The 26,093-nt window shown below is 40.0% G+C and overlaps 1 protein-coding gene and 2 non-coding genes across 5 annotated transcripts; all 3 read right to left on the reverse strand.

Moving 5' to 3' along the window:
• Positions 1-9,551: 9,551 nt before the first annotated feature.
• PLRG1 (pleiotropic regulator 1) lies at positions 9,552-25,923 on the reverse strand. 3 transcript variants are annotated; one of them, XM_036314112.1, is made up of 16 exons: positions 25,801-25,916; positions 24,207-24,324; positions 23,983-24,089; positions 22,400-22,542; positions 21,648-21,701; positions 20,602-20,695; positions 20,326-20,392; positions 17,715-17,816; positions 16,670-16,762; positions 14,365-14,514; positions 13,792-13,893; positions 13,174-13,276; positions 12,110-12,218; positions 11,018-11,157; positions 10,333-10,526; positions 9,552-9,755 (listed from the first exon to the last, which is right to left on the reverse strand). In XM_036314112.1, exons 3-16 carry the CDS (start codon positions 24,027-24,029, stop codon positions 9,696-9,698), a joined length of 1,458 nt encoding a protein of 485 aa, XP_036170005.1. In that variant the 5' UTR covers positions 24,030-24,089; positions 24,207-24,324; positions 25,801-25,916; the 3' UTR covers positions 9,552-9,695. The 3 variants fall into 3 exon arrangements, with proteins under 3 accessions (XP_036170005.1, XP_036170004.1, XP_036170006.1); XM_036314111.1 differs by lacking the exon at positions 24,207-24,324 and having other exon boundaries at positions 25,801-25,923; XM_036314113.1 differs by lacking the exons at positions 13,792-13,893; positions 24,207-24,324 and having other exon boundaries at positions 25,801-25,923.
• LOC118659498 lies at positions 13,991-14,060 on the reverse strand. The gene has a single exon (XR_004968608.1). It is a non-coding gene; the product is annotated as a small nucleolar RNA U2-30 (small nucleolar RNA).
• On the reverse strand, positions 14,225-14,304 carry LOC118659499. The gene has a single exon (XR_004968609.1). It is a non-coding gene; the product is annotated as a small nucleolar RNA U2-19 (small nucleolar RNA).
• Positions 25,924-26,093: the final 170 nt, after the last annotated feature.

Below are 26,093 nucleotides of genomic sequence, written 5' to 3' on the forward strand. Positions count from 1 at the left end.
ATTATGTGTAATTGTAGTTTCTCCCTTCCTCCAGACATTTTTCTCATTTGGAGAAGTGTTGGTTGCTAGGAGACTGAATTGCCTTTTCAAGTAGAGTATTTTAGAGGGAAACCATTCAAGATGATTTTCTTCTTTAGTAAAATGACAATTTGTAAAATGTTTGCAATGCATAGTGAAAAAGTCACGCTTTTACATTTCTTTGTGTATTTGTTTTAGCAATCATAGGACCTTTCATTTACTTTTCCCACAGCCTCGCACTGCAAGAAAAAACAAAAAACTGACTGCTCCTTCTGTGGTATTTCTTAAGGAAGAATGACATTCCCAGCCTTGTTCTCAGGATGCTGAGGGAATATTTATCCTTCTTACCTCACAGGGAGCTGTGAGTGGGAATAAAAAATAACAACATTGATTGTGGAAAGTATAAGGCATCATCCATTAAAAACATTAGTAATGCACTCACAGTTCAGTTACATCCACTATGTCTTCTTACCATGATTTTCATAAATTTATAGCAATCAAGCAGTCCGAAGAGATAATTCAAGAAAGGAAGAAACCATACCTTGGAGAAGTGAATAAGTTCTCACAGGTTTCTAACTTTCAGACAAGGATTCTGTTGCACCACAGTGATTTCTCAGGGAATGTGCACAAAACTCTTAAATGTTCAGGCTGACTTTTGTAATCACTGAAGACAACATCTGAACCTTGAAAAGGGAGTCCTGTGAATGACATGAGATTCCCTATATAATTCACCTAATCCCAGGTCTGACACATAATAGGTGCTCATTGAAAATAGCTATCCTAGATAATAAAAGGTTAATATGCAAATTGACTGGACAGCAGAATGACTGGTCACTATGACATGCATTGACCAGCAGGGGGCAGACGCTCAATGCAGGAGCTGTCTCCTGGTGGTCAGTGCACTCCCACAGGGGGAGCACTGCTCAGCCAGAAGTGGGCTCACGGCTGGCAAGCGCAGTGGTGGTGGCAGGAGCCTCTCCCACCTCGGCTGCAGCGCTAAGGATGTGTGACAGCCAGCTTAGACTCACTCCCTGCAGGGACATCCCCCAAGGACTCCCAGACTGCGAGAGTGCACAGGCCAGGCTGAGGGACCCCCCGAGTGCACAAATTTCATGTATCAGGCCTCTAATTAAATACTAATGATGATAACTTAGCTAGTAAGAATCAAATTTCCCTCAAATTTCTTGTCTCCCCCCCTCCTGCTTTAAAAAATCCAGTTTCTGTAATTTTTTTGTATTGACCAATTACAGAATTCTATATTGTTTCAGAACTTTGACAATGTTAATTGACAGTCAAAAGCTAAGGAGCTTCCTTCCCTTTTTGTGTCTCTGAGCAGCAGAAGAGTTCTAATGATAAAAGCCCTAGAATTAAAAAGAGGGAATAAGAACATTTATAATGACATATGATGTGGTTGAAAGAAGCTATTTGATCATTATATTTAATGCCATATTTTTCTATGGCTTCTGAAGAGTCCAACTTAACAGTGGTTCTCAACCTGTGGGTCGCAACCCCTGAAAATACACCCTGCATATCAGATATTTACATTATGATTCATAACAGTAGCAAAATTACAGTTATAAAGTAGCAACGAAAATTAATTTTATGGTTGGGGGTCACCACAACATGAGGAACTGTATTAAAGGGTCTCGGCATTAGGAAGGTTGAGAACCACTGCAGGCTTAGGTGATAGCACTGGAGACCACCCCCAGGGTCTCTTCCTCAAAGGAACTAGTACAAATCAAGTATTTAGATGCGGAAGTGTTCCTAAGGGTAACACCCAGGTTATGAACAGCATTCCGCAAACACAAGTAGCCCCTTGCATGCTGCCCCTATGTTTTCAGACCTATCAGGAGGTTCTCAACCCTAGCTGTGCACTGGAACTACCAAGTGAGCTTTAAAACACACCCAGGCCTGATCCCTTCACCTTAACAGTGTGGTTGCCAAAGGGCAAAGGGGAGTGGGAGGTAGATGGAAGTAGGTGAAAGGGGGTGAGGGGGTGAGGGAGGATGGGGACAGAAAGAAAAAAGAGACTTTGCTTGGGGCAATGGGTTCATGATACAGTGTGAAGATGGTGTTTTGTTAAATTGTACACTTGAAACCTGTATGGTTTGTGAACCAATGCCTTCCCAATAAATTCAATTAAAAAGAGAAAAATAAATTAGAAACATTTAAAAATACAATAAAATGCATTCTCATAAATTGCCATACAAAAAAAAAAAAAAAAAAGCATGCAGGCCTGGGCCAATGTAATGTGCAGCCAGCACTAAAGCATGTCCAGGTCCACAGCACCACTGTGGCCCCAGCTCATGTGTGTGTGTGTCTCTCTCTCTCTCCCTCTCTCTCTTTCCAGGTCATGCCTCTCTCTCTCTCTCTCTCTCTTTCTCTCTTTCCCCCCACCCCCTCGCCTCCCCATTTTGCTCTTTCTCTTTCCTCCCTACTTTCTTCTCTCCTTTGCTCACATGTCTCCTCTCCCTTACTTTCAGTTCTGCTCTGAGAAATTTCCCCCGTCAATAGCTTTTTAAAATATATATATATTTTTTTATTTCAGAAAGGGAGAGGGAGATGGAAACATCGATGAGAGAGAATCACTGATTGGCTGCCTCCTACACCCCCACACTGAGGACCAGGAATCCAATGGTGACCTCCTGGTTCATAGGTCAATGCTTAACCACTGAGCCACACCAGTCAGGCATCCCTCCTCAATATCTTTTGATCCCCTTCTTTTTCTTCCTCTTTCCACTTTCTGCCAGTTTATTTCGGGAATCTTTCTTTTGTTACATTTATGAGCCAAACTCAAAGGCTTGGGCAGGGGAAGGGGCAAGGGTCCAGACTCATAGAAGCACTAAAAAGAAAAGGGTTAAAAGGAATCTTTGCCACCAGCCTTTTAAGCTCTCAAAGTAGCCACAAGTCCCATTTGGAATCAATTCATCCTCCTCCAATTAGACTTGTCCTCCCTTTAAGCACCAGCATTCAAGACAACACAGAATTATTTTTAATGTAGTTCAGTGCTCTTGTCATTGAATTAAGGTCTTTGCAACATCACTAGGCTATTTTTCATGGCTTTCAGTACTCAGTCTACCGTCCAATCTACCTTGGCATTGGAGTTAGAGAAATTTAAGATGCGAAGGAAAAACTGGTTGAGGTCATCAAGACTCAGAGTAAACCCCATTAGTAATATTAATCACTAATTAATTCTGTTCATCATCCTGTGTTCTCTGGAATCTTTTGGTGATCTCCAACATAGGCCATTTTAGGAAGATGTTCATAAATTTAAAAATAAAGTGCATACTAAAAGCATTGGTCTCTACATCTGTTCTCCCGTCAGAGTGACCAACAGATTTCTGAAATTTTCCCTCAGCAAGTGCTTGTGCCCATCTTTGCCTCAGTCCTTCATGCGGGAATTCTGCCCCATCCTCCATCTGTCTGCCCCTAGAGGAGGCTTCTGAGGCAAGTTTTGCCACCTCTAGGTCTCCCTGTAGTTATCTCAATTAAATCTGCAAAGAGTGGCTTAAAACTAACCTGTATAAGAATTTGATTTCTTGAGTGTTGTAAATATATACAGAAATTCAGAGTGCCAGGAGCCAGGCCTTTTGTTTGTTTGTTTGTTTGTTTAAAAGAAGGGAGAAGGGTTAAACAGTGGTTAAGCTGGTCCAGGTTCCCTGGGCTTTTACTGACTGACCTAGGATACCAGATACAAAGATGGCAATGTTTGGAGGAAAGTGTTCCTGTGTTCCAAATAGCCATTTTACAGGAAATGTATGGCACAAACTCAGCATACCATAGCTATTCAGTAAATAGTTGCAGTGCTGTGAGTTGTAAACTGGAGGTGGCCTAAGGCGATAGGAATTTGAATGGGCTTTTTGAACAATAAGATAGTTTTGCATGGAAAAGCCTTCTTAGTCTACAGCAGCGGTTCTCAACCTGTGGGTCGCAAGCCCTTTGGGGGTCAAACGACCCTTTCACAGGGGTCGCCTAAGACCATGGAAAAACACAAATATAATTACATATTGTTTTTGTGATTAATCGCTATGCTTCAGTCATGTTCAATTTGTAACAATGAAATTGGGGGTCACCACAACATGAAGAACTGTATTAAAGGGTCCTGGCATTAGGAAGGTTGAGAACCACTGCTCTCCAGGATTCTTAAATCAACCTGGCTAGGAGAATGGACACTGAGGGAGTTGTGGATGAAAGAGAACAAAGAAGAAGGCCATAGGGGGAAGTGGATGGGTTAACACATTTTCTACCTCCAAGTGTGGGCATTTCCTGCCACCATGCGCCCAGACTTCCTTTTTAAAATGATCAACAATATACTCAATTCCCTCCAGAAAACCAAAGGTAACAGAAAACAAATAAAGCAGGATTCAATGTGCTAAACATCAAAAGTTTAGGAAATAATAATCTTTAAACCTATCAAGTTAAAAAATGGATGAAAAAATAAAAGCAAAAAGCTACGGTAATGCTAACATACCTCTAAAAAATAACTCAAACAATAAAATGTTTAATAATTCAGACAATACAGAAATAAATTTCATAAAGTATACTTAGTATGGTAAAATCAACAATATTTCCATATTATTGAATATGGGAATATTTTAAAAAAGCATTTACAATAAATTCCAACTCTGTTAATGGGCATTTTGCCAGAAGACTCTCATCTTCCTATCTAATAAAAGAGAAACATGGTAATTAGCGTACTTCCGCTACTCTTCCCATTGGCTAATCAGCGAGATATGCAAATTAACTGCCAGCCAAGATGGCGGCCGGCAGCCAGGCAGCTTGAAGCTAACATGAGGCTTGCTTGCTTCAGTGACGGAGGAAACCAACGTTCCCCGCCTGCCACTGCCGGCCTCTGAGCTTGCAGTTTGAAACATTGTAAGAAATATAGAAGCTAAACAAAACCCCAGAAACCTGCTTTCATCCCGCCGGGATCTCAGAGCTGGAGTTGATACAGTGTTTCGATTATAGAACCCAAACAAACCAGATACCTGCTTTCAGCAACAGAGGCCTCAGAGCTGGAGCCAGAGCTAACGCTGGCCCAGGATAAAAAAGAAAAAGAAAAAAAGGAGCAGTTGGGAGCTTCAGTCACACGCCAGCCTGAAAACAGCCCTCAGCCCCTCACCCAGATTGGCCAGGCAACCCTTGGGGACCCCCACCCTGAAGGGTGTGTGACCAGCTGCAAACAGCCATCATCCCCTCACCCAGGCTGGCCAGGCACCCTAGTGGGGACCCCCACCCTGATCCAGGACACCCTTCAGGGCAAACCAGCCGGCCCCCACCCATGCACCCGGCCTCTATCCTATATAGTAAAAGGGTAATATGCCTCCCAGCACCGGGATCAGTGTGACAGGGGGCAGCGCCCAAACCCCCAATAGCCCTGCGGCTCTGTGTGTGACAGGGGGCAGGGCCACAACCTCCCTATCCGCCCTGCTCTGTTCGTGACAGGGGAAGGCGCCCCAACCCCCTGATCAGCCCTGCTCTGTGCCTGATAGGGGGGAGCTCCCCAACCCCTTGATCGCCCTGCGGCTGTGTGTGTGACAGGGTGCGGCGCCCCAACCCCCCTCCCTCCACGGGCCCTGCTCTGTGTGTGATGGGTTAGAGCCATAACCTCCCCATCGGCCCTGCCCTGAGTGTGAGAGTGGCAGCGCTCCAACCCCCTGATCAGCCAGCTCTGTGGGTGATAAGAGGGCGGCGCCCCAACCCCCCCTCCACGGGCCCTGCTCTGTGTATGATGGGGTAGAGCCATAACCTCCCCATAGGCCCTGCCCTGAGTGTGACAGGGGGCGGTGCCCCAACCCCCCAATCGGCCCTACCCTGAGCGTGACTGAGGGTGGCATCGCAACCTCCCAATCCGCCCTGCTCTGTGCATGACAGGGGGCGGTGCCCCAACTCCCCAATCGGCCCTGCTCTGAGCCCGACCAGGGGCTGCACCTAGGGACTGGGCCTGCCCTCTGCCACCCGGGAGCAGGCCTAAGCCAGCAGGTCGTTATCTCCTGAGGGGTCCTAGTCTGCGAGAGGGCACAGGCCGGGCTGAGGGACACCCCCTCCCCCCAGTGCACAAATTTTTGTGCACTGGGCCTCTAGTATATAATAAAAGCCCAGTGACTGAACCGTGGAACGACCAGAACAACTGGTCAACCAGTTGCTATAACGCACACTGACCACCAGGGGCAGATGCTCAATGCAGGAGCTGCCCCCTGCTGGTCAGGGCACTACAAACAGTGGGAGCACTGCTCAGCTGACCAGCATGAGCCGCTGCTCCTGCTGCAAACCCCAGGCCTGGCTGATGGGCAGGAACCCGGGCTGCGATCTTACCTTCTCGCCCCAGGTTCCTCCTCCTCTGGACACCCACTGGCCAGGCAGCACCGGCCTGGGCTTGCAGAGCTGACCCCAAAGGCTGGGAGGCGGATTTGTGGCCAACTCAGGACTGAGGCCTACTCTGCTGCCTCTCAGTGCTATTGTCCCTGGGCCCAGCCCTGACCAGCTCCCCTGGAGAGGTGAGTGCTCCGGCTCCATGGAAGATGCCAGACCAGAGAGCAGCCGCTCAGAGGGCAGGTCTGCCGCTTGGCTGACTGGGATGAGCCGGCGGTGGAGCGGGCTGATCCCCATAGGCCAAACCCCCCATCAGTGCGTGAATCCCATGCACTGGGACTCTAGTTGTATATACTGACTTCTAAATGCTTAATTCATCAGAACACATTAAGGGAGCATTATTAGTAAGCCTGCTAGATCATGGAAATTCTCTCCCTGTAACTAAATTATCATAAAGCTAATTAAAGTAAGTCTCTGCTGGTATATATCTATGTTCTCATAGACACATCCACATAGATACCTTGGCAGCACCAAATGACTTCCAAGTAGAACAATACATGGATTCTAAATCCACACAGGTCAATGCATATTATAATTTCATGCTGCTTTTCAAGATAGCAAAAGGATGAGGGTAAGTCTCGCTCAGGCATATTATCTTTCTCTGCAGGCACTAGTCCCTGGCTATTCACAGCTGTGTTGCAAAGCTCCTTAATCTTAATAGCCTGTTCAATTCTGAATGCTGCTTGCAGAACGTGTGCTCAGTTCCTGCTCTTTTATGTCTGCCTTGCCTACACACCTGGGAGAAATTTCTATTTTAATTTGCATTCAGAATCCTTTTTAAAAAACATCATAAATTTGAAAACAACTGCTATCTGAAAACACAGCCAAATAAATCTTCTCCCATTTATAGCACCCAGGAAATCCAAGATTATCAAGTCTGAGTGTGCTTTCCAAGGTTCAGCTTTTGTCAATATATCCTTAGGATCAAGAAAGGTTTTGTCTTGTATTTTGCATATACAGAAATAAAACCAAGAAAACACACACATATATTCTATTTTTTCATTTTTAGGTTGCTTATACAATTTAAATTATCTCTATCATCCATCTATCTACCTATCATCTGGTAGAATCCAATGCCACTAAAGAAGCAAACCTCAGCAGGATAACATCAAATATGGTTTAAATGGTCATTAAAATAAATCTCAAGAGTGAAGATATCTAAGAAGATCCAATACTTGGAACAATGGAGGGAAAAAAGAATGGTTCTAAGAAGCTAAAATTGAAGTGTCCCTTTCATGGGTTGAGTGCAAATTCTGAGAGAAATTGATAAATTTCACTATGGAGTGGTTGCTAGGATACCCCTCAAAATCTATCAAGGTAAGCTTTTTACTCGAAAGGGTTGGGCAGGGTTCCCATTATTTCAAAATGATTTTGAAAATCAGAATGGGTGTTCTCTTGGGTTTTATCTAAGTGACAAAACAGGTGAATGAATGACCTGTAAGGAAAAAAATATCAACTTTTTAAAAAATAATTATACTCTCTTATATGACTTATTTTAAAAGTAAGCTGGTCAAAGTTCAGAATCTGAAAAGAAATAAAACTCAAAGGCAAATGGACAATTCAAAATTCCTTCCAGGTAGTGAAGGGCCTGTTACTGCGGGAAGCAAGGAAGAGAGTTCATATTTATAGTGGACCTATTATTTGCCAGGTGTCACCCTAAATGTCTTTTTTTTTCTCTGAAAGTAGCACACACGCTTTAAGCATTTCACTTTTTGAGTTTCTGTTAACTAGTAAAAAAACACCAAAAAAAATAAACACTGCCCTGGCCAGTGTGGCTCAGTTGGTTGGATGTCATTCTATGCATCCAAAGGCTGCCAGCTGGGTTCCCAGTCAGAGAATGTGCCTGGGTTGTGGGCTCCATTCCCAGGAGGCGGTCGGTGTGCAGGAGGCAGCCAAATGATGTTTCTCTCTCTCTCTTGCTCGTCCCCTATTTTTTTTAAAAAAAATCACCAATAAAGACATGCTAAAAAGAATAAGCTCTTCTACAGGAATATTTATATCCAGTTTCATTAGAAGGCAGGCAGGCTGGGAAAAAAGATGACACATTTTGGAAAAGAAAGTAGGAACATGACTCCTGGACTCAAGGTACACAGTCATGAAAAGGCTGCAGCAAAGTACATGGAAAGAAGCAAACCTTTAAAGAAAAGAAGTCTCACCCTAGCTGGTTGCTCAGTGCTTAGATCGTGGCCTGTGGACTGTAGGGTCATGGGTTCGATTCAGGTCAAGGGCGGGAAAACAAAAAAACCTGCTTTGCCAATGACTTTGGGAGAGATCAATGCCCTAAAGCAGTGATGGGGAACCTTTTGAGCTCGGCGTGTCAGCATTTTGAAAAACCCTAACTTAACTCTGGTGCCTTGTCACATATAGAAATCTTTTGATATTTGCAACCATAGTAAAAGAAAGACTTATATTTTTGATATTTATTTTATATATTTAAATGCCATTTAACAAAGAAAAATCAACCAAAAAAATGAGTTCACGTGTTACCTCTAACACGCGTGTCATAGGCTCGCCATCACTGCCCTAGAGTGTAGAAATAATTTACCAACTCCAGATAGAAATGAGAGTGAAGTAACATTTTTTCGGCAATTATAAAGTCTTACAAGCAGCAGCAACTAAGAATGATGGAAGTCAATGTATCCAGGGATATAACAGTTAATACGTACAGAGTGCTTACTATTTGCCAGGTTCTGTTATGACCACTTTGCTCTTTAACAGGCACAACCACTCTGTGGGGTTGGTACTATTAGCCCACATTCACCAGTTTGGAAACAAATCAGAAAAGTTAAGTAACTTGCCAGCAGGCATGCTGCACCTGTCAATCAGTGTAGGAGCAAAACTGCCTGTGGAATCAACATCCCTAATTTAAATTAAAACGTCAAATTCTTTAATCCCAAATTATCAGTGTTTAAAGAATTAAAAAACAAACAAACAAACAAACAAACAAACAAAAAACCCCACCAACGGCTTCCCTCAAAACAAATCCTATTATAGCAGGCAATTTGATAAATTTAAAAAAAAAAGTCTTTTAATAAAATTGATAAAATATTCTATCTTTAGAATAGTTATACAATAGTTGTAGTCAACAAACCAGCATATGCTTGCTATCTGCATCTTCCTAGGACCTCAAATTGTTTATTTTAGAAATAAAAACACGGGGAGGGGAAGACAGTACATTTTATTGTAAAATATGAAGCAGCAATGATTCGAACATGTGAGTTTCTGCTAGCCAGAGCACAAAATGAGTGGATATCCACCAAGCAAACAAAAAACAAAAACAAAAACGCCATAAAGACAAGGTCATATTAAAATCTCTTTCTCTTGATAATTTCTGGTTTCCAGCTGACTGGATGAGTTTCTTCTGTCTAAAAATAGGAAAGTAATAAGAAAATAAAGTATTAGTTTTCTTCATATTTAGTAACTTCCTTCCTAACAAAAATAAGGTACCTGTTCTACATTATATTACTTGGCATTATATATTTAAGTTATTTAACAATTTCAGGAACAGTTGACAAACTTTTGGGATTATCTGAATCTAATAAAGAATGAGTAGATTCACTACAAATCCAGTTTATGTCTTTTCATCTCAAATAAAATTGCTATGTAGATACTCTAGTAACACCAAAGCTGATGATTCTAGAATTCATTTGCATAGCAATCTATTTGCTGTTGTTCTTATTGCAACATTTTCCCGGTAACTGTAATAAGAAAAGTTGGAATAAAATTAAGACAATGTATGGATTCACTGGCATCAATAAGACCAATATAGAAAGCTATGAGCTGACACTACTCAAGATGATAAATACTTTAACACTATAAAGATTCTTTTCCTTCTGATAATTTCAGTAACTTTAAAATGAGCATATACTTGCAAAATTGGTACAGTTGAATTACTTTAATATGTACGTGAAACTGAGAACTTACGTGAAACTGAGAACTTACCGCTGTATCATCCTCTCTGTACACTTTAATGGTTTTATCAGCTTCAGCCGTTAGTAACCGACTTTCAGACTGATCAAAAGCACAAGCAAATATTCCTGATTCACTGTCCAAAGACCCAGGCTGCACAGCTGCATGAACTCTCTGGAAATTGTAGCCAGTTCTCCAATCCCAAAGATGCATGGTTCCATTGTCAGCTTAAAGGGAAATAGCTAAATTGGGTATCCCTTCAACAATTCAGCTTGGCAAGCATTAAGCACGAACCATTAGCTGAGCACAATGGCAATAACTATAATTAAAAAGATATATATATGACACAGCCACTCAAGCTTCTCTTAATATTGGTTTGCCCACTTTCATTTGTGCTTAATTCAGAATTTATTACAGACCTCAAAAAGCACCACAAAATGACATCCAATTCCAGAATATGCAACCAAACTTTAGGTGATTCACAGCATAAATCCCAAACTTAGATTTATCATGTGGAAACTCAGAGAAGGCTGAACTATGAAATATGCTACATGTATTATGAATATGCATGAACACACATATAAACATGCAAATATACATTAGGCAAGATCTGCTATAATATTTAGGTGTGAGGGCTTAGAAATTTTACAAATATTTCCTCATTCACTAAAACAAACAATGACAGACTAAAGCAAATTTATCATAAAAATCTTTTTACCTCCAGATACGAGCACTCCATCAGAATTTACTGTCAATGTGTTAATAATAGCATTATGACCAGAAAGATTTTGAATGAAACTTCCATCAGGGAATTTCCACTGTTTTATGTTATCTGGAGAACCAGATGCAAATGTGTAACTGAAATAAGATTAAAAACAGCAACAAAGTAAACCAAGTAAAAAAATGGTAGATTTAAAGATGCTTATTATGGTTGTATTTAGCATGTGTATTCAGTGATCTATGCAGTGTTAGCCAAATAGTATTGTCATACCAAGAGGTAAAAATATCAAGACATTTACTCCAAGTTAAATCAGATTTTCAAAGTATTTTTAAATGTGTTTTGAGACCTAGATTAATGTTTTATTCTCCTCTCATTTCCCCAATGACCTGTACGGAGCTAGAGCAATAAATGTGAAAACCCCTAAATTCACATAAAGGGTGAGGGGTTGTGCAACTATTTTGGAGGGGCAGGGGGATAAGAGGACAACTCAAGGAAAGAAACAGAGGGAAAGAGGAAGAGAGAGAGAGAGAGAAAGGGAGTGAGAGAGAAAGAAAGGGAGTAAGGAAGACAGGAAAAGGAAAAAAGTAGAAGAGAGGGAAGGGGGGAGGGCAAAAAGGGAGAAGAAAAAGAGAAAACACATGAAAATGGCCAGAAAAATGCCAGGGTGATGAGATATAACAAACAACAGCTTGGGATATTATGCTCCACCTCTTTGGATACCCTGACTATAATGTTCACAGTTCCTACCTTTTTTCCTATGTATATTAACTTCCCCCTTAAGAACGCAACTATTGTATGTATATCTCAGTGTACAATAAACAACACTTATGTCCAAAACATTAAATCTAGCTACTCTTAGCTTCTATTTTGACATCCAGTTTTTAAATATGACTTATTCATATTGTTTCATTTGACATTATTTACCATGTAGAAAATCTCATCTCATACAGGGCATGAAGCAAAATACCAACACAGGGAAAAGGCCTGTAAATGAGTGCCTAAATGACTACAAAGTAGTACTAAAGTTGGTATTCCTGTACTATACCAAAAACTGAAGGAAGGAGAAAATAATTAGGAAGACATACTTACTGTCTTGGATGTAACACCACAGCTCTCACTGATTTTTTGTGATTTGTTAATGTGACTCTTGTTTTTCCAGCCACCAAATCCCATAATCGTATTGTAGTGTCATGGCTTCCTGTAACGAAAATGCATATCCCCAAAACACAGATCAGGAAAAAGAATGCAAAACTATAATAAAATATGAAGTGTTCTCTCATAGACACATATATACTAAATGAAAGTCATATAAACTCTTGGCTAGTTGCTTTGAACTTCCAAAATTTTAGGTTGGTTTTAAATTTAATTCTTAAAAAAATGTAGACCTGGCCCACATGACTCAATGGATAGAGCACTGGCTGGTGCACAGAAGGATCACAGGTTAGATTCCCAGTCAAGGGCATGTTCTACCCCAGCCCCGGTTAGGCACATGTGAGAGTCAACTAATCCATGTGTCTCTCTCACATCAATGTTTCTCTCTCTCTCTCTCTCCCTCTCTCCCCCGCCGCCCTCTCTCTCTCTCCCACCCCCCTTCCTCCCTCCCTTCCACTCTCATAAAATCAATGGAAAATTATGCTTGGGTGAGGATTAACAGCAACAAGAATGTAATACATGCTTGATGCACTGTCAACTGAACAGCTTGAACAAATGCCAATAACAGATAAAACAAATATATGATGTTATCCCCTAGTGGAAGGGGAGGAAAAAATTCAAATGGTATTTTAGTTAATAAAATATATCACAGAATTATTTTCTAGTCTTAGAGTAAAGATCCATTGTTATTAACCTTCTTTTAATTAAAACAAGACTCAAACCTGTTCTAAAGATTACTGACGTCAGGGTATCTTGTCTTCTAATTTTTCTATACCAGTAATTCTGATGCTATCAGACATTACCTAAGACTGTGTATGACATAGTCTATGATATGTAAAAAGTCCGACATAACAGAATAAAATATTACTACAATAAATTTCAAATGCACACAGAAACATGGTATACACAATACAAAGCGAGAGTCACAGCAAGTATGAAAAATACATGTACAATAATGTATTGATATGAATACATGGTAAACTTGAAAGTATGAATTTTACCAGTAATAATTTGTGGTTCTGCAGCTTGACACCTCACTGTAGCAACTGCATTTGTATGTCCAGATAATGTATGTACACTGGCTTTAGTTCTCACATCCCAAATCTATAAAAAAAACCACACACACACACACAATAGACATACTGTCAAAGAGAATAGGTATTCATAGCTCAGGCAGGTAAGTGAATGAACTCAAGGTTGGGAATTTAATACGCAACAGTGCCTGAATATAAAGAAAGCCTTAAATGAGAGAGAATAATTTCAAAGCTGGCTGGGGGTTATAGATAGGAGACAGCTGATGGGTTGGGGGGTGGAGGGTGGCCTAAAAGAGTAGGGAGACTGAAAGTGTAAGGATAGGTATAATGGAACTATTAAATGAAACCTGAGATGGCAGAACGGATTGTGAGTGTCACATTTCAGAGGCAGGGCATTTCCAATAAACTTGGTGAGGCCACAGAACGGAAGATGAAAGTGTAAAAACAAGCCAGGAACACAGGGACTTGGTTATTGGTGAGTCAAAGTAACAATATTTAATTCTTTACCAAACAATATATGACTCTAATACCAAATATGTATACCAAATTTATATAAAGATAAACACCAAGCTCTATTCCATTTACCCGTGCAGTTGAATCACGACTACAGGTTACCAGCACATCAATTGTTGGGTGCAAATCCAAACCATACACTGCACTCAGATGTCCATGATAGTGCCTTATAACCTACAAATATAGCAGGAAAGTTAAAATTTCTATAATTAGAAAGAAAACCTGTGGCTCATAATGTGTGGAGTTTTTATTTGTTTCTTCAATTCAAGTCTGAGCTCAGGTCAAGTGTAGAAACCTTCATAATTACAAAGGTCAGTAGTCAAACCTTTTCATCATTGCTCAGAACTGATCAGCCTTTCAAACAGGCATGTCCCTATCTCCCCACCCCAATCTCATTCATCCAGCACCAAGTCCTCAGTTAGCCACTGTCACCTTAACACACACACACACACACACACACACACACACACACACTTATTGTGTTAAATTACTTTATACTTTTGCTTCTCAGAACTAGAGAGATCATGCATCAGGTGGACTGGAAGGTCTTCTGATGCTCAGATTTGGCTATTTTCATCACTGATCCACTTCAACAGGAGCAGATCTCAGAGAATCATTGTTTTCAAAACTTATATCCAAGCTTACCTTATTATATTCAAGATCCCAGCATTTGACCTGTTTGTCTTCTCCACAGGAAAACAGGTATGGGCTCCTCGCGCTTACTATCACACCACGAACTGTACTAATGTGCCCAGTTAATGACAGTTTTAATTTGCCACTAGCCAAGTCCCAGATCTGCAATCAAAGAATATTTCATTTTTCTCCTTGTTGGTTATCCCAAAACAAAAATTTTATGATCCTGATATTAAAATTAAGTCTCCAAAATGTGAAGGTTATGAACATATAAAATTGTTTTTTTAATTTGTCAAAACCCCTCCCCCTCAAAAAAAAAAAAAAAGAAAAGCAGGGGGGAAATCAGAATTAAAAGGCAAGCTCAAACTGGGAAAATATTTGTAACAGATGACAAAAAGTTAAAATTCTTAATAAAGAAAGGATATCATTGTTAACAAAAGTATAAATGTTATAGTATTAAATTAGCCAAGGATGGCAACAACTTAAAAAAAACCCTATGGAGTCTGGCTGCAGTAGCTCAGTTGGTTGAGCAATGTCCTGTGCACCGAAAAGTTCCAGGTTCCATTCCTGATCAGGGCACAGACCTGGGTTTCGGGTTCAATCCCGGTTGGCAGGTTCACCAAGGGCAACCTATGGATGTGCCATTGATGTTTCTCTCTCTCCCCCTAAGCATGTCCCCAGGTAAGGATTAAAAATAAAACAAAAACCCGTAAGGAAACTAAGTGTTCATTAACTGATACATGCATAAAGAGAATGTGGCATATATACATACAATGGAATATTATTGAGCCATTAAAAAAAAAATCTTGCCACCTGGGACAACATGAGTAGTCCTTAAGGGCATTATGCTAAACAAATTAAGTTAAAGAAAGACAAATAGAACGTGATCTCACTTATATGCGGAATTTAAAACAGAAACAAAAACCTGAAAAACTAAGCTCATAGATACAGAGAACAAACTGGAGGTGCCAGAAGCCAGGGTGAAGGATGGATAAAATGGGTGAAGGGAGTCAAAGGGTACAAAGTTCTAGTTACAAATTAGTAAGTTATGGGGATGTCATTATGTATGCATGTTGACTGCAGCTAATAATACTAGACTGCATACTTGAAAGCTGCTGAGAGTACATCTTAAAAGTTCTCATCAAAAGAAAAAAAAACTTGTAGTTATGTACCACGACAGATATTAACTGGACTTTTTGGTGATCATATCACAATAAAACAAATGGCAAATCATTATGTTGTACACTTAAAATTAACCTAATATTATATGTCAATTACAACTCAATAAAAAAATATTTTAAAAACCCTAAAAGTAGTTTTATAAGGTATGAAAAAATTGTTCCTCACTAAAAATTCTATATGAACAATTTTTGAAAGATTGGATAACCATTTCTGCTTATCATATGAATAGAAATTTTAAACATAAACAATAAGCTGAAAAGAATCCTCTCATACACTGCATCAATTAACCATTTTAGAAAATAATTTGTGCTTTGGGTGCCAACTTAAACAAATGTTTGACCCATTAATTCCATTTCCGAGAACTGAAAATAAAGTAATTTAAAAATAGAAAAGGCTGGCCATGGCTGGGTAGCTCATCCGATATGCTAAGGTTGCAGGTTTGATCCCCAGTCAGGACACATAGAAAAATCAATTAGTGAATGCATAAATAAGTGAAACAACAAATCTCTGTTTTTTTCTCTCTTCCTGAAATCAATAAATATAAAAAACTGAAAGAAAATAGATTATAGGATATATAAGTGATGTACTTCCATGGAACCATTTAAAAAGATGTTAGCTTTTTCACAGAAATATGCCTTTGATATAATGTTAAGTGCAAAAAGTAAGGTTGAAAATTACATTGCCAAGCATGATTTTTAAAAGGTACACATATATATACATGAAGGAAAAAACTCAGAAGAAAATGCACTGATACATATGCACAGAAATAAAAACTAAAGAGAAATTCATTCAAATACTTCACAGTGGTAGGATTATATATGGGTCTATGTTTTTTTATATTTCTCTCTACTTTCCACATTTTTTATAGATGACCATGCTTTAATTTTATAACCAGAGAGGAAAAAACTTAAATATCAAGGAATTTGTGGTAGGTAGTCAGCATATTGTTTGGAAAAAACTGTTGTTTAAATACCACTTTTCAAACACATGGAACTTTTAACTGGTATAGACAGTAAGTTTTACTTCATACTCAGGTCTAAGAAGTCAAAGGAACTACAAGAGCAATTCCCTCAGGAAATAACTTAAAACAGATTAAAAGTACATGGAAAATACAAAGCAGTTCCCTCCTTATTACCTTTATAGTTCTGTCAGCAGATCCAGTAACAAACCACTGATTTCCAGGTTCCACAGCAATACATCGAACCCAGCCAAGATGCCCACTGATCACCTGTATTCCGAATGTAGAACGCGTAGACACGTAAGTTAAAGGTTATTCAATTTTGTATCATTACATGTAAGTTAAAGTTCATTCAAATTTAAATTGACCTCCAACATCTTTCAATGATAAGAATATAAGTTTATTTGACAATTAGAGTTTTGAATGATACAAGTATTAAATTACCTTCAATCCATGAATGAATGCACAAACTGTGGTATATCTATACAATGGAATACTACTCAGCAATAGAAAGGAATGTATTAATACTTGCAACAACTTGGATGAATCTCAAAGGCATTAAGCTGAGTGAAGAAAGTCCCAAAAGGAACACACTGAATGATTCCATTTATGTGATGCAGTTGAAAAGACAAAGTGATGGAAAACAAATGGTTGCCAGGGTTAGGGAAGGGTATGGATATAAAAAATGGAACTTCTATATCCTGATTGTGGTAGTGGCTACCCAAATCTATACAGCTATTAAATTTATTAGATCTGTATACCAAAAGAAAATCTATTTTACTGTATGATATTCTGAAAAGTAAAATATAACATATTTAAATTATAAGTAGCTGTGCAACTTCCCTACTATATACATTTTACTTTAGATCTGGTACATTTTAAATCATTTTAATTTACTATAATTTAAAAGATAATCAGTAGAGCTAAAGAAATGTACTTAAATACTGTTTTTCCCCTTGAGCTCCATATTAAATACCTCAAGCACATTACTACATTTATTTCACCTGCTCTCCACATTTAGTAGCTTTCTATCAATATTTTATACAAAATACAAGTCTGCTTTCCAAGATATTTTAGATAGTGCTTAAGTCCTTTCCCCCACCCAACCTCTTTACCAGTTCCCATTTTCACTCCTTTTCCTCCTTATTCTATTCGTAGCTTTTGTCAAGTGGAAAGTAGTGATCACATTTCATGTCGTGGAATAATATACAGATTCACTCACCCTGTAGAGTTTCCATGGCGGGTGCCACTGGGGTTTTGGCATTGTCGGGGCCTTCTTTGCCATGAGTGCAGAGTTCTTGGCATTGCCACCCTCCATAACAGCCTACGTGTGGAACAGATTTCATTATTATTAAAGATATCACACTTGAGTTTTCATGTTATCAAAAATAGAAATGCGAAGAGGGGATTTATAAGGTTTTCTCAGAAATGGAAATTCAAAGAGGGAATTTTTTTTTTAAATATATTTTATTGATTTTTTAAAGAGAGAAAGGGAGAGGGATAGAGTTAGAAACATTGATGAGAGAGAAGCATCGATCAGCTGCCTCCTGCACACCCCCTACTGGGGATGTGCCTGCAACCAAGGTACATGCCCTTAACCAGAATCGAACCCGGGACTCTTCAGTCCCCAGGCCAACACTCTATGCAGTGAGCCAAACCGGTGAGGGCGAAGAGGGAATTTTTGAAAGCAGCTCCCTCTACCCCATGAAGAGAAAGGGCAGCTAAACATGTTTGCATAACTAGAAAATGAGCCTAAGATTTCTAATAAAAACTGTATTTTATTATGTTAATTTAAAAAAGCAATTTAAAAATCAGAGAAGCAGAACATTGAAGAGCATATATCACTGTGCCTAAGTTCAAAACCCAGCTCTACCAATTAATAGCTTATTGACCTTCGGTAAAAATTATGTAACCTATGTGCCTCATTTTTAAAGTGACCATAGTGGATTAATGCCATTGCCCTTCATAGTCATATTTTAACATCATTGATTTAATATTGCAATGGAGTCATTGATAGGTCCTTCTATCTTCCCCCAAAATATTTCAATACTATTTTTAAAAGACATTCTAGCTAATATACTAAGATACCATCTACTGTTACAGTATCCATTTATTGAAAAATACTTAAGCCCATAAAGTTCCTACCTCAAGAAGCTAACATTACTTCCTCCAAAGGAGGCAGAAAGCCTGACAGAGACCTGCAAATGGAGGCTAAAAACAGGACGTGGTGGGAGAGCTATTCACTTCCTAACGTCAAACCGAGTGCACAATATGCTGAAGTAAAGCTGACACTTATTTCAAGTGACAGCATATTTCCAGGTATTCTTTCTCTAACCACTTCTACCAATAACAGTAGTTGCCATTTACTTATAAACTTTTAGTACTCAACTGTATAATCAACTGAGAGTTTAATTTTAACACATTTTGTACCGCTCACGAGTTTTCTTGTGTTTCGAGCACCATCTGTTAAGGACCACCCACGAGTGTTCTCGTGTTTCGAGGGCCATCTGTTATGGACCTTAGATGTCAACACACTGGCTTGTCCACTGTGGGGCGCGGTTACGGTGTTTTGGCCAGGTTCAAGCCTCGGACTAATGAAAGGACAGGGTCCTCTCACTGCCACGTGCAAGTCCCAGCTGGAGGGCAGGGCCCTCCCAGCACAATCATAGCCAACGGCTATGATTGAACCTATGGTCCGAACACGTAGCCCCACGTGCCTTGTGATAGAGTTTGGGTGCATGTAGTTGAGTGAGGTTGAGACTCACGAGAATGCTGTGAACAACGTGATCATGCCCCTACTTTGCCTTGTGGCATCTGCTATAAAATAAAGACACGGCTTGTGGGCGCTGGCGTTGTCTCCTCTTCAGGGAGCAGCGTCCCACCGAGACCCAGCTATTATTCTGTCTGTCTTTCCTTAATCCTTTCCCCCCCGCTCCCCACTCTTGGCCGTGCTGGGGGGGCACAGTCCACAGTGTTGTACCTTATAAACTGTGGACTTTTCAATTCATTTAGAGTGTACAACGTCCTCAATCCACAAGCAAAAATGAAGTATAAACAGTTTCTGCTATCGGTGGCGAAAGACTGGATAACGGATGACAATAATGAAGGCTCTCCGGAACCAGAGACAAATCTGTCCAGCCCTACCCCTGGGGGTGCAAGGAGAGCACCTCGTAAAGATCCACCCAAAAGGTTGTCAGGTGATATGAAGCAGCATGAACCTTCATGTATTCCAGCGAGTGGAAAGAAAAAATTTCCTATGAGAGCCTGCAGAGTTTGTGCCACCCATGGAAAAAGGAGCGAATCTAAATACTTATGTAAATTTTGTTTGGTCCCTCTTCATAGAGGAAAATGTTTTACGCAGTACCATACATTAAAAAAGTACTAGGAACTTTAATTGTTTATGTAAATGAAAATGTTATAATTATTGAAAAACAACACCTAAAGTGCATTATGATCTGTAGTTATGATGATTTAAATAACGTGCAGTTTGCCCAAAAACGTGCGGTCCCTGGAGCATGTCTTAGAGATTTCTATGCGGTACGCAATGTGTTAAAAAGGCTTTCATATCTAAAACATACTTATACAAGTCTCAGAATAAAATTTCTTATATTTTAAGCAGTGGATAATAAAGAGCAACGTCACATTATCTTCACCAAAATAAACATAAACAATGTGTAAACAGACACAGAGTTAACACAATTTTAAATTCTAAAAAATATGTCAATTCACTAGCAAATTAAATTTTGGGGAAATTTAAATAGAATAAAGGGAAACCAGGCAACATATTCCAAAAGGTAGACACCTGCAGTGCGATCAGACACAGAGAAACTTACCAAAGTCATCCCTGCAGGCTGTGAGCGGTCAGAGCCTCCAGCAGGTGCAGCACGATTGGCATCAACCCTGAAGCAAAAAACATCAGATTCTAAGTACTTAATCCCTCCAATCACATGTTTTGCAGAATGAGTTTCATATGTTAAATTTTTGTCAGCACTGACAAAGAAAAATGTCCTGTAATACACACTTATAAAGAAACAAATTTTAAAATGAGGAAAAATGTGAACAGTGAACTGTGCTTGCAAAATCCTTATAATGAGAAGCATATTTCATACCTGGCCTGAGAAGAAGGTAATGCTACAGCTAAGGACTGTGCAGCTGATTCACTTGGCATTCTTTGGATCTTAGTATCTGCTGTTAAAGCAACCCCTGTTAAAATTAAAAAAACACGCACAAAAAACCTTTTAGTAGCTATCTTTGCTTTTATTCACATGCATTTAAAATAAAACACTGGAGGAAACCATACCAAAAAGGGAACGGTGATTATCTCCAAGTGATGACATTTCAAAAACTGATTACATTTTGTATGCCTTTTGTCACTAGCATTTTACCACAAATATTGCCTAACAATATATAATTCAAATTTAATTTAATCTCAAGCAGCTTGGTATTAGCAAAGTCTAAGACAGTAAAGTTAAATTTCTATAATCTTGGGATATTACCATCAGATATAAAAATTAAGCAGTTCCCTAAATACTAACAGAATGTTTTAAAGAGTAAATGTATAACATACAACAAGAAGCAGTAATTCTCCTATACTTTCATTATCATGAATTCTGTACTCTAAAATTACTAGAACCTAAATATACTAAGATTTTTTATCTTCTACCGTTATACTGGCCACTCCATTTGTGTGCCAATTCCTCCATACGCACACAGCAGGAAACATTTCTATCAGAGCTGCTTCTATACTAATGCTTCTAGCATCATTTTTATAAGCTTAGTGATATTTATGTCTGCCTAAACCTCCAAATAATAAGCTTGTCTTAGTCTGGAGCAGTCTTATTGTCTTTGAATTCCTAGCACAGTGAATAAAAAAATATAGATGCTTAACCATGTGTACGCCATAAGCGTCTATAGACGCAAGCGGCGGACCTTTTTAAATTAAATTCAAAATATCGTGGCAGTTAACTGGCTAAGTATGTTTGCCAAATAAATGCTTGTGATACTAAATATTAGTTCATTATCATCTAAAAAGCTATGCCTGAATGCCTGGCTATTGAGCTTATTTTATACTTTATAGGCTATGGGAATCATATTATTAGCTCATTCACAGAAATACATGTGACAGTAAGGCTTTTTCAATATGCAGATCACTTACCAGGTCCTGGTGGATAGGGATGTGTACCGGTCACCAAATATTCAACTTCTTGTCCTGAGAGAGAGAAGGAGAGAGACAGACAGATAGGAAGAGGATAGGAAGAGAGATTTATCAATGGCAAAATTTATCTTATGTACTAGTATTATCTCTTTTAATAAATTAAATATTAAATTAGCAACCAGATTTCTAAAAATTTCACAACTAAACCCAAGCCTCAGAAATAAGGTAAGTTGATCATTTTTGTTTTGACTTCTAAAGAGCACATATATAGTGATTTCCCTGACCATTTGCTAACATGTCAAGAAAGTTGTGCAATTACCATAGGGCAATGATGTGTAGCGATCATCCTATAAAGTAATAATCCACTGTTTTTTCTTCTAAGCAAATGGTTTCCCTGGAGGATCTTGGATTATCTTTAATTCATTACAATTTCAGTACTTAATGTCATCTTTCTGAAAAAAGTGAGTCTACCCACATATTAAGAATTTTTTCTTTATCTCCATCATGACCTTCTCTATATCCTAAGAATTTCTGCCATCATTATACTACCATTATCCCATTTCCTACAGAAAAAAATCTGCCAACCAATAACCTCACTCACTACTCCAATGGGGAAATCAATACAGGTATAGGTGTTAAAGAGGGTTTGGCTCTAATTAGTCCTCCCAGAAGGGGTATTATTAACAGATTTCATGTATCTATTTTTAAAATTCACACATAAGTCCTTACATTTCTGACAATGCCATACTCACCTTGATTTGCAGGATATTGTTTATGACCATATGAATCTGATGCATTCTGAGGACCCTTCTCTTTAAAATTTTCTTTCAAAGTAGGCATGTGCAACACAGGACCATACTCATTCCGTAGCTTGATTGCCATTTTTCGTTTGTGACTATTTTAAAAAGTTATAAGCATAAGAATGTATCTTTAAATATATTCCCCAATATAAACACATTCACAGGTAGCCAGGAAACAAGTACTTAAATAGCTTATTAGGTTTGCCTAATCATGTAGAAAAATTTTCTATAAAGATTTTAAAGTAAAACTGCACTTTAAAAAGCTCAAAATTTCCAAGTTCATTTCCCTTTTTAAAAAATGCTATTATTAATTTTTAGAGAGAAATGAAGGGAGAGAGAGAGAGAGAGAGAGAGAGAGAGAGAGAGAGACACTGATGGGAGAGAAAAACTGATTGGTTGCCTTCTGTATGCAACATGACCTGGGATGGAACCCAAAAGCTGGACATGTGCCCTGACCAGGAATCGAACCAGCAAACTTTTGGTGTATGGGACGATGCTCAACCAACTGAGCCACACCAGCCAGGGCTCATTTCCACACTTTTATTCACAATCCACCACACAGAATCCATCAAATCCAAATATTGTTATAGTTTGTAAATCAATGATTCATGAGTTATCAAGGATCTGATTTTAAAATATATAGGAACTAAAGTATCTTTAAAAAACCCTGGAAGTCAATATATTTTCCTTCAAATGCCTAAATATAAAAATATAGTAAAAGTTTTCTAGTAACCTTTACTGGATATATCAAAAAAGGTTAAAACTAATCAAAGTTCTTAATTAGTTCAAACATTATTTTTAAATTGTACCTATATTACTTTTAAAAATAGTCCACTTTAGCCCTGGCATTGTCCAATGCATAAGGAGGCTGCCAGTTTAATTCCCAGTCAAGGGCACATGCCCAGGTTATGGGTGCTTGCATTTCTCTCTCCCCCCCCCCCCCACCCTTTCCCTTCCTCTCTTTCTAGAGAAAAAAACCAATAAACTATTCTTTAAAAAACAAAACAGTACACTTTACAAATTAAATATAAATGCTTGTTTGAGTAATTAAGCAGATTTTAAAAGAAGGGTAAATAGCAAGTGAGGAACATTGCACATAATGTAAATCCCATACTGGAGCTGGACATGTAGAACTAAAAATATGCTACCAAAAATCTTCATCATACTAATAAGAAAAAGATGGGAGTAGAAGTACTGGCCAGGTACAGTTCAGCTCAGCAAGGCTCTGAGAGCAGTGGGAGAGAAGCTGAAGTACATTCAAAATGACTAATTATAAAACATTACACATAAAAGGGACTCACCTAATTACTGAGTATTTGTAAAATGCAATTAAATTAAGTAATGTACAAGATAAGGCAAAAAAAAAAAAAAGGTCAAATCAGCTTAAATTATGCCCTAACACTACTGGTTATTGAATAGATCACTTATGTCTGTTAGTGTCACTCACTAAACTTTAAAGGTTCCCCTCTCCTGCTCTCGTCCCCCAATATTAGAAATTTAACTAGTCTAGCAATTAAGAAGGAAACTATACCTACCTCTCTTCATCCAAAGGCACAGGTTTTCCATTATCGGCTACAAACATGTCATGGGTCCTCTTCAATGACCTGAACACAAGTGTATGCACAGAATGCTTCTGTACCTCCTAGAAAGAAAAAGTGGAATTACATGTCTAGCTACAAACTACACATATCAAACCTAAATTAAAATAAAAAATTAGTTATTACATGTTTAAAAATGTAAGAAACTTTGCACCACTCACCACAGCTACGTATAGCAAGCTATGGCAGTCAAGTTCAGATGAAAAGATGAAGCTCCTCTTTGGCTAGAGCCCCAAGTTGACCAAGTGAGTGATGCTTAAGATTAGTCATCCTATCCTCCTATATAATAAAAGACTAATATGCAAATCGACCGAAGGGGGGAGGGTGCGGGTGAACAACGGTCGCCATGATGGGCACTGATCACCAAGCAGCAGACACTCAACATAGGAGCTGTCCCCTGGTGGTCAGTGCGCTCCCGGATTCAGCCAGAAGCAGGGCTGACGCCTGGTAAGCGCAGCAGCAGTGGCGAGAGCCTCTCCTGCCTCTGTGTCAGTCGGTCATCCTCCAAGGGCTCCCAGACTGGGAAAGGGCACAGGCCGGGCTGAGGAACAACCCCCGCCCCAATCCTCCAGTGCAGGAATGTCGTGCACCGGGCATCTAATAAAAATGCACTGAGCTACTAATATATGTCTGGTAGGTATCCTGCTAGGAGCTAACAACAGCATGCTGAAAAGACAATCTGGCCCCTATGCTCAAGACAAATAAAAACAAGCAAAATAACTCCGCATTTTAATAAGTACTATGAAGGAAAGAAGCAAGGGACCGAGAAAACGGAGCAAGAACTTAGGATATGATGAAAGATCTCTCCGAAGTGGCATTTAAGCAGAAAGGAAGTTAGCCTTGCACAGAAAAAAAGGTTAAAACAATCCAGGCAGCGAGAAAAATGCCATGAACAAAGGTGTTCAGTAACGCAAATAATGCCAGGAGCTGCAGAACACTTACATTTATTTGATGAGAGGATGAGTTGGGATGCAAGATAAGGTTGCAAGGATGGACAGACCAGGTCAGAGGATTTTTTTTTTTTTTTAAAGATCATTACAACCGTCTGTATTTTCGATCTCATAACAAAGGGCTAGTAAAGGGTTTTTAAGCAAGAAAAGCAGGACCAACTTACATTTTAAAACATGCCCGTTGGGGAGAAGGGGAGTTGTAACAAAAATGGAAACAAGGAGACCCGCTGAGGGCTAATTCACCTGTCCGGGTGAAAGACGATGTCGGTGTGAACTGAGGTGACGGCAGTGGGTATACAGACTAAAGTCAAGAAATAGTTCTGAGAAAACAGAGGCAAGGCTTGCTAATACAATGACTGTTCCAGCGAGGGGAAGATGCTCACATTCAAGAATGGCAGATTTTCCTGGGGATCGGCTGGAGTAAGAGCCACAGCGAACAGCACCAGAGAAGACCACGGGTCTCATCGGACACAGAACCCCTGGCACGACCCCGCGGGCGCCGAACACCAGCCGTCGGACGAGGACAGAAGGCCCGCCCCCGAACACAGTGCCCCCCGCCGGGGCCCCAGGGTCGACTCAGGGCGGCAGGCAGGACCTCAGGCTTCCCGCTTGGACGCAACCTGCAAGCCGTGCTCTCATCCCGCCTCTCTCCCTCCAGAAAACCTCGGGACACCCGGCCTCGGCCAAACCAGCCCCCCTCGCAGCCTCCACCCCCCCCAGAGTCGCAGCACACTCGATCCCCCGCGCCCGCCGCCAACGAAAAGCAGCCCCAGAGCCAACACTGAGCCCCCAAGGGTCACTCTACCTCGACCATGATGCTGCCGTGTTTTCCGTGGCTCCGGCAGCAAAGACACCAAACATCAAGGCAGACACAGCCGCCGCCACCACGGTGCAGCCTCTTCCGGAACCTGGGGCCCTGACGCCGGATGTGACGTAGCTCCGCACCGCGCGCTGGTCCCCGCCGGCGGCCCGGGCGCGGGGGCGGGCCTCTCTCCTCCCGGCCTCCTCTGGGGCGGAGTCCCGCGTGTGCGGAGCCCAGGCTCCTGCAACACGTGCGTTTCCAGGAATGAAGAAAAACCGGGTGGAATTGCGCGCCTG

This window comes from Myotis myotis, unplaced genomic scaffold (assembly GCF_014108235.1).
Source record: "Myotis myotis isolate mMyoMyo1 unplaced genomic scaffold, mMyoMyo1.p scaffold_m19_p_6, whole genome shotgun sequence".
Lineage (NCBI taxonomy): Eukaryota > Metazoa > Chordata > Mammalia > Chiroptera > Vespertilionidae > Myotis > Myotis myotis.

Bases quoted from the DNA above. Each gene is read 5' to 3' on its own strand.
- PLRG1 (XM_036314111.1), bottom strand. The intron at 20,696-21,647 runs GTAAGTGATCTG...TAATTTTAACAG, and splicing joins TCCCTATCCACCAGGACCTG to GGGTTGCTTTAACAGCAGAT. The intron at 10,527-11,017 runs GTAAAAAGATTT...TTTCCCTTTAAG, and splicing joins TGGAGTGCTCGTATCTGGAG to CTGACAATGGAACCATGCAT.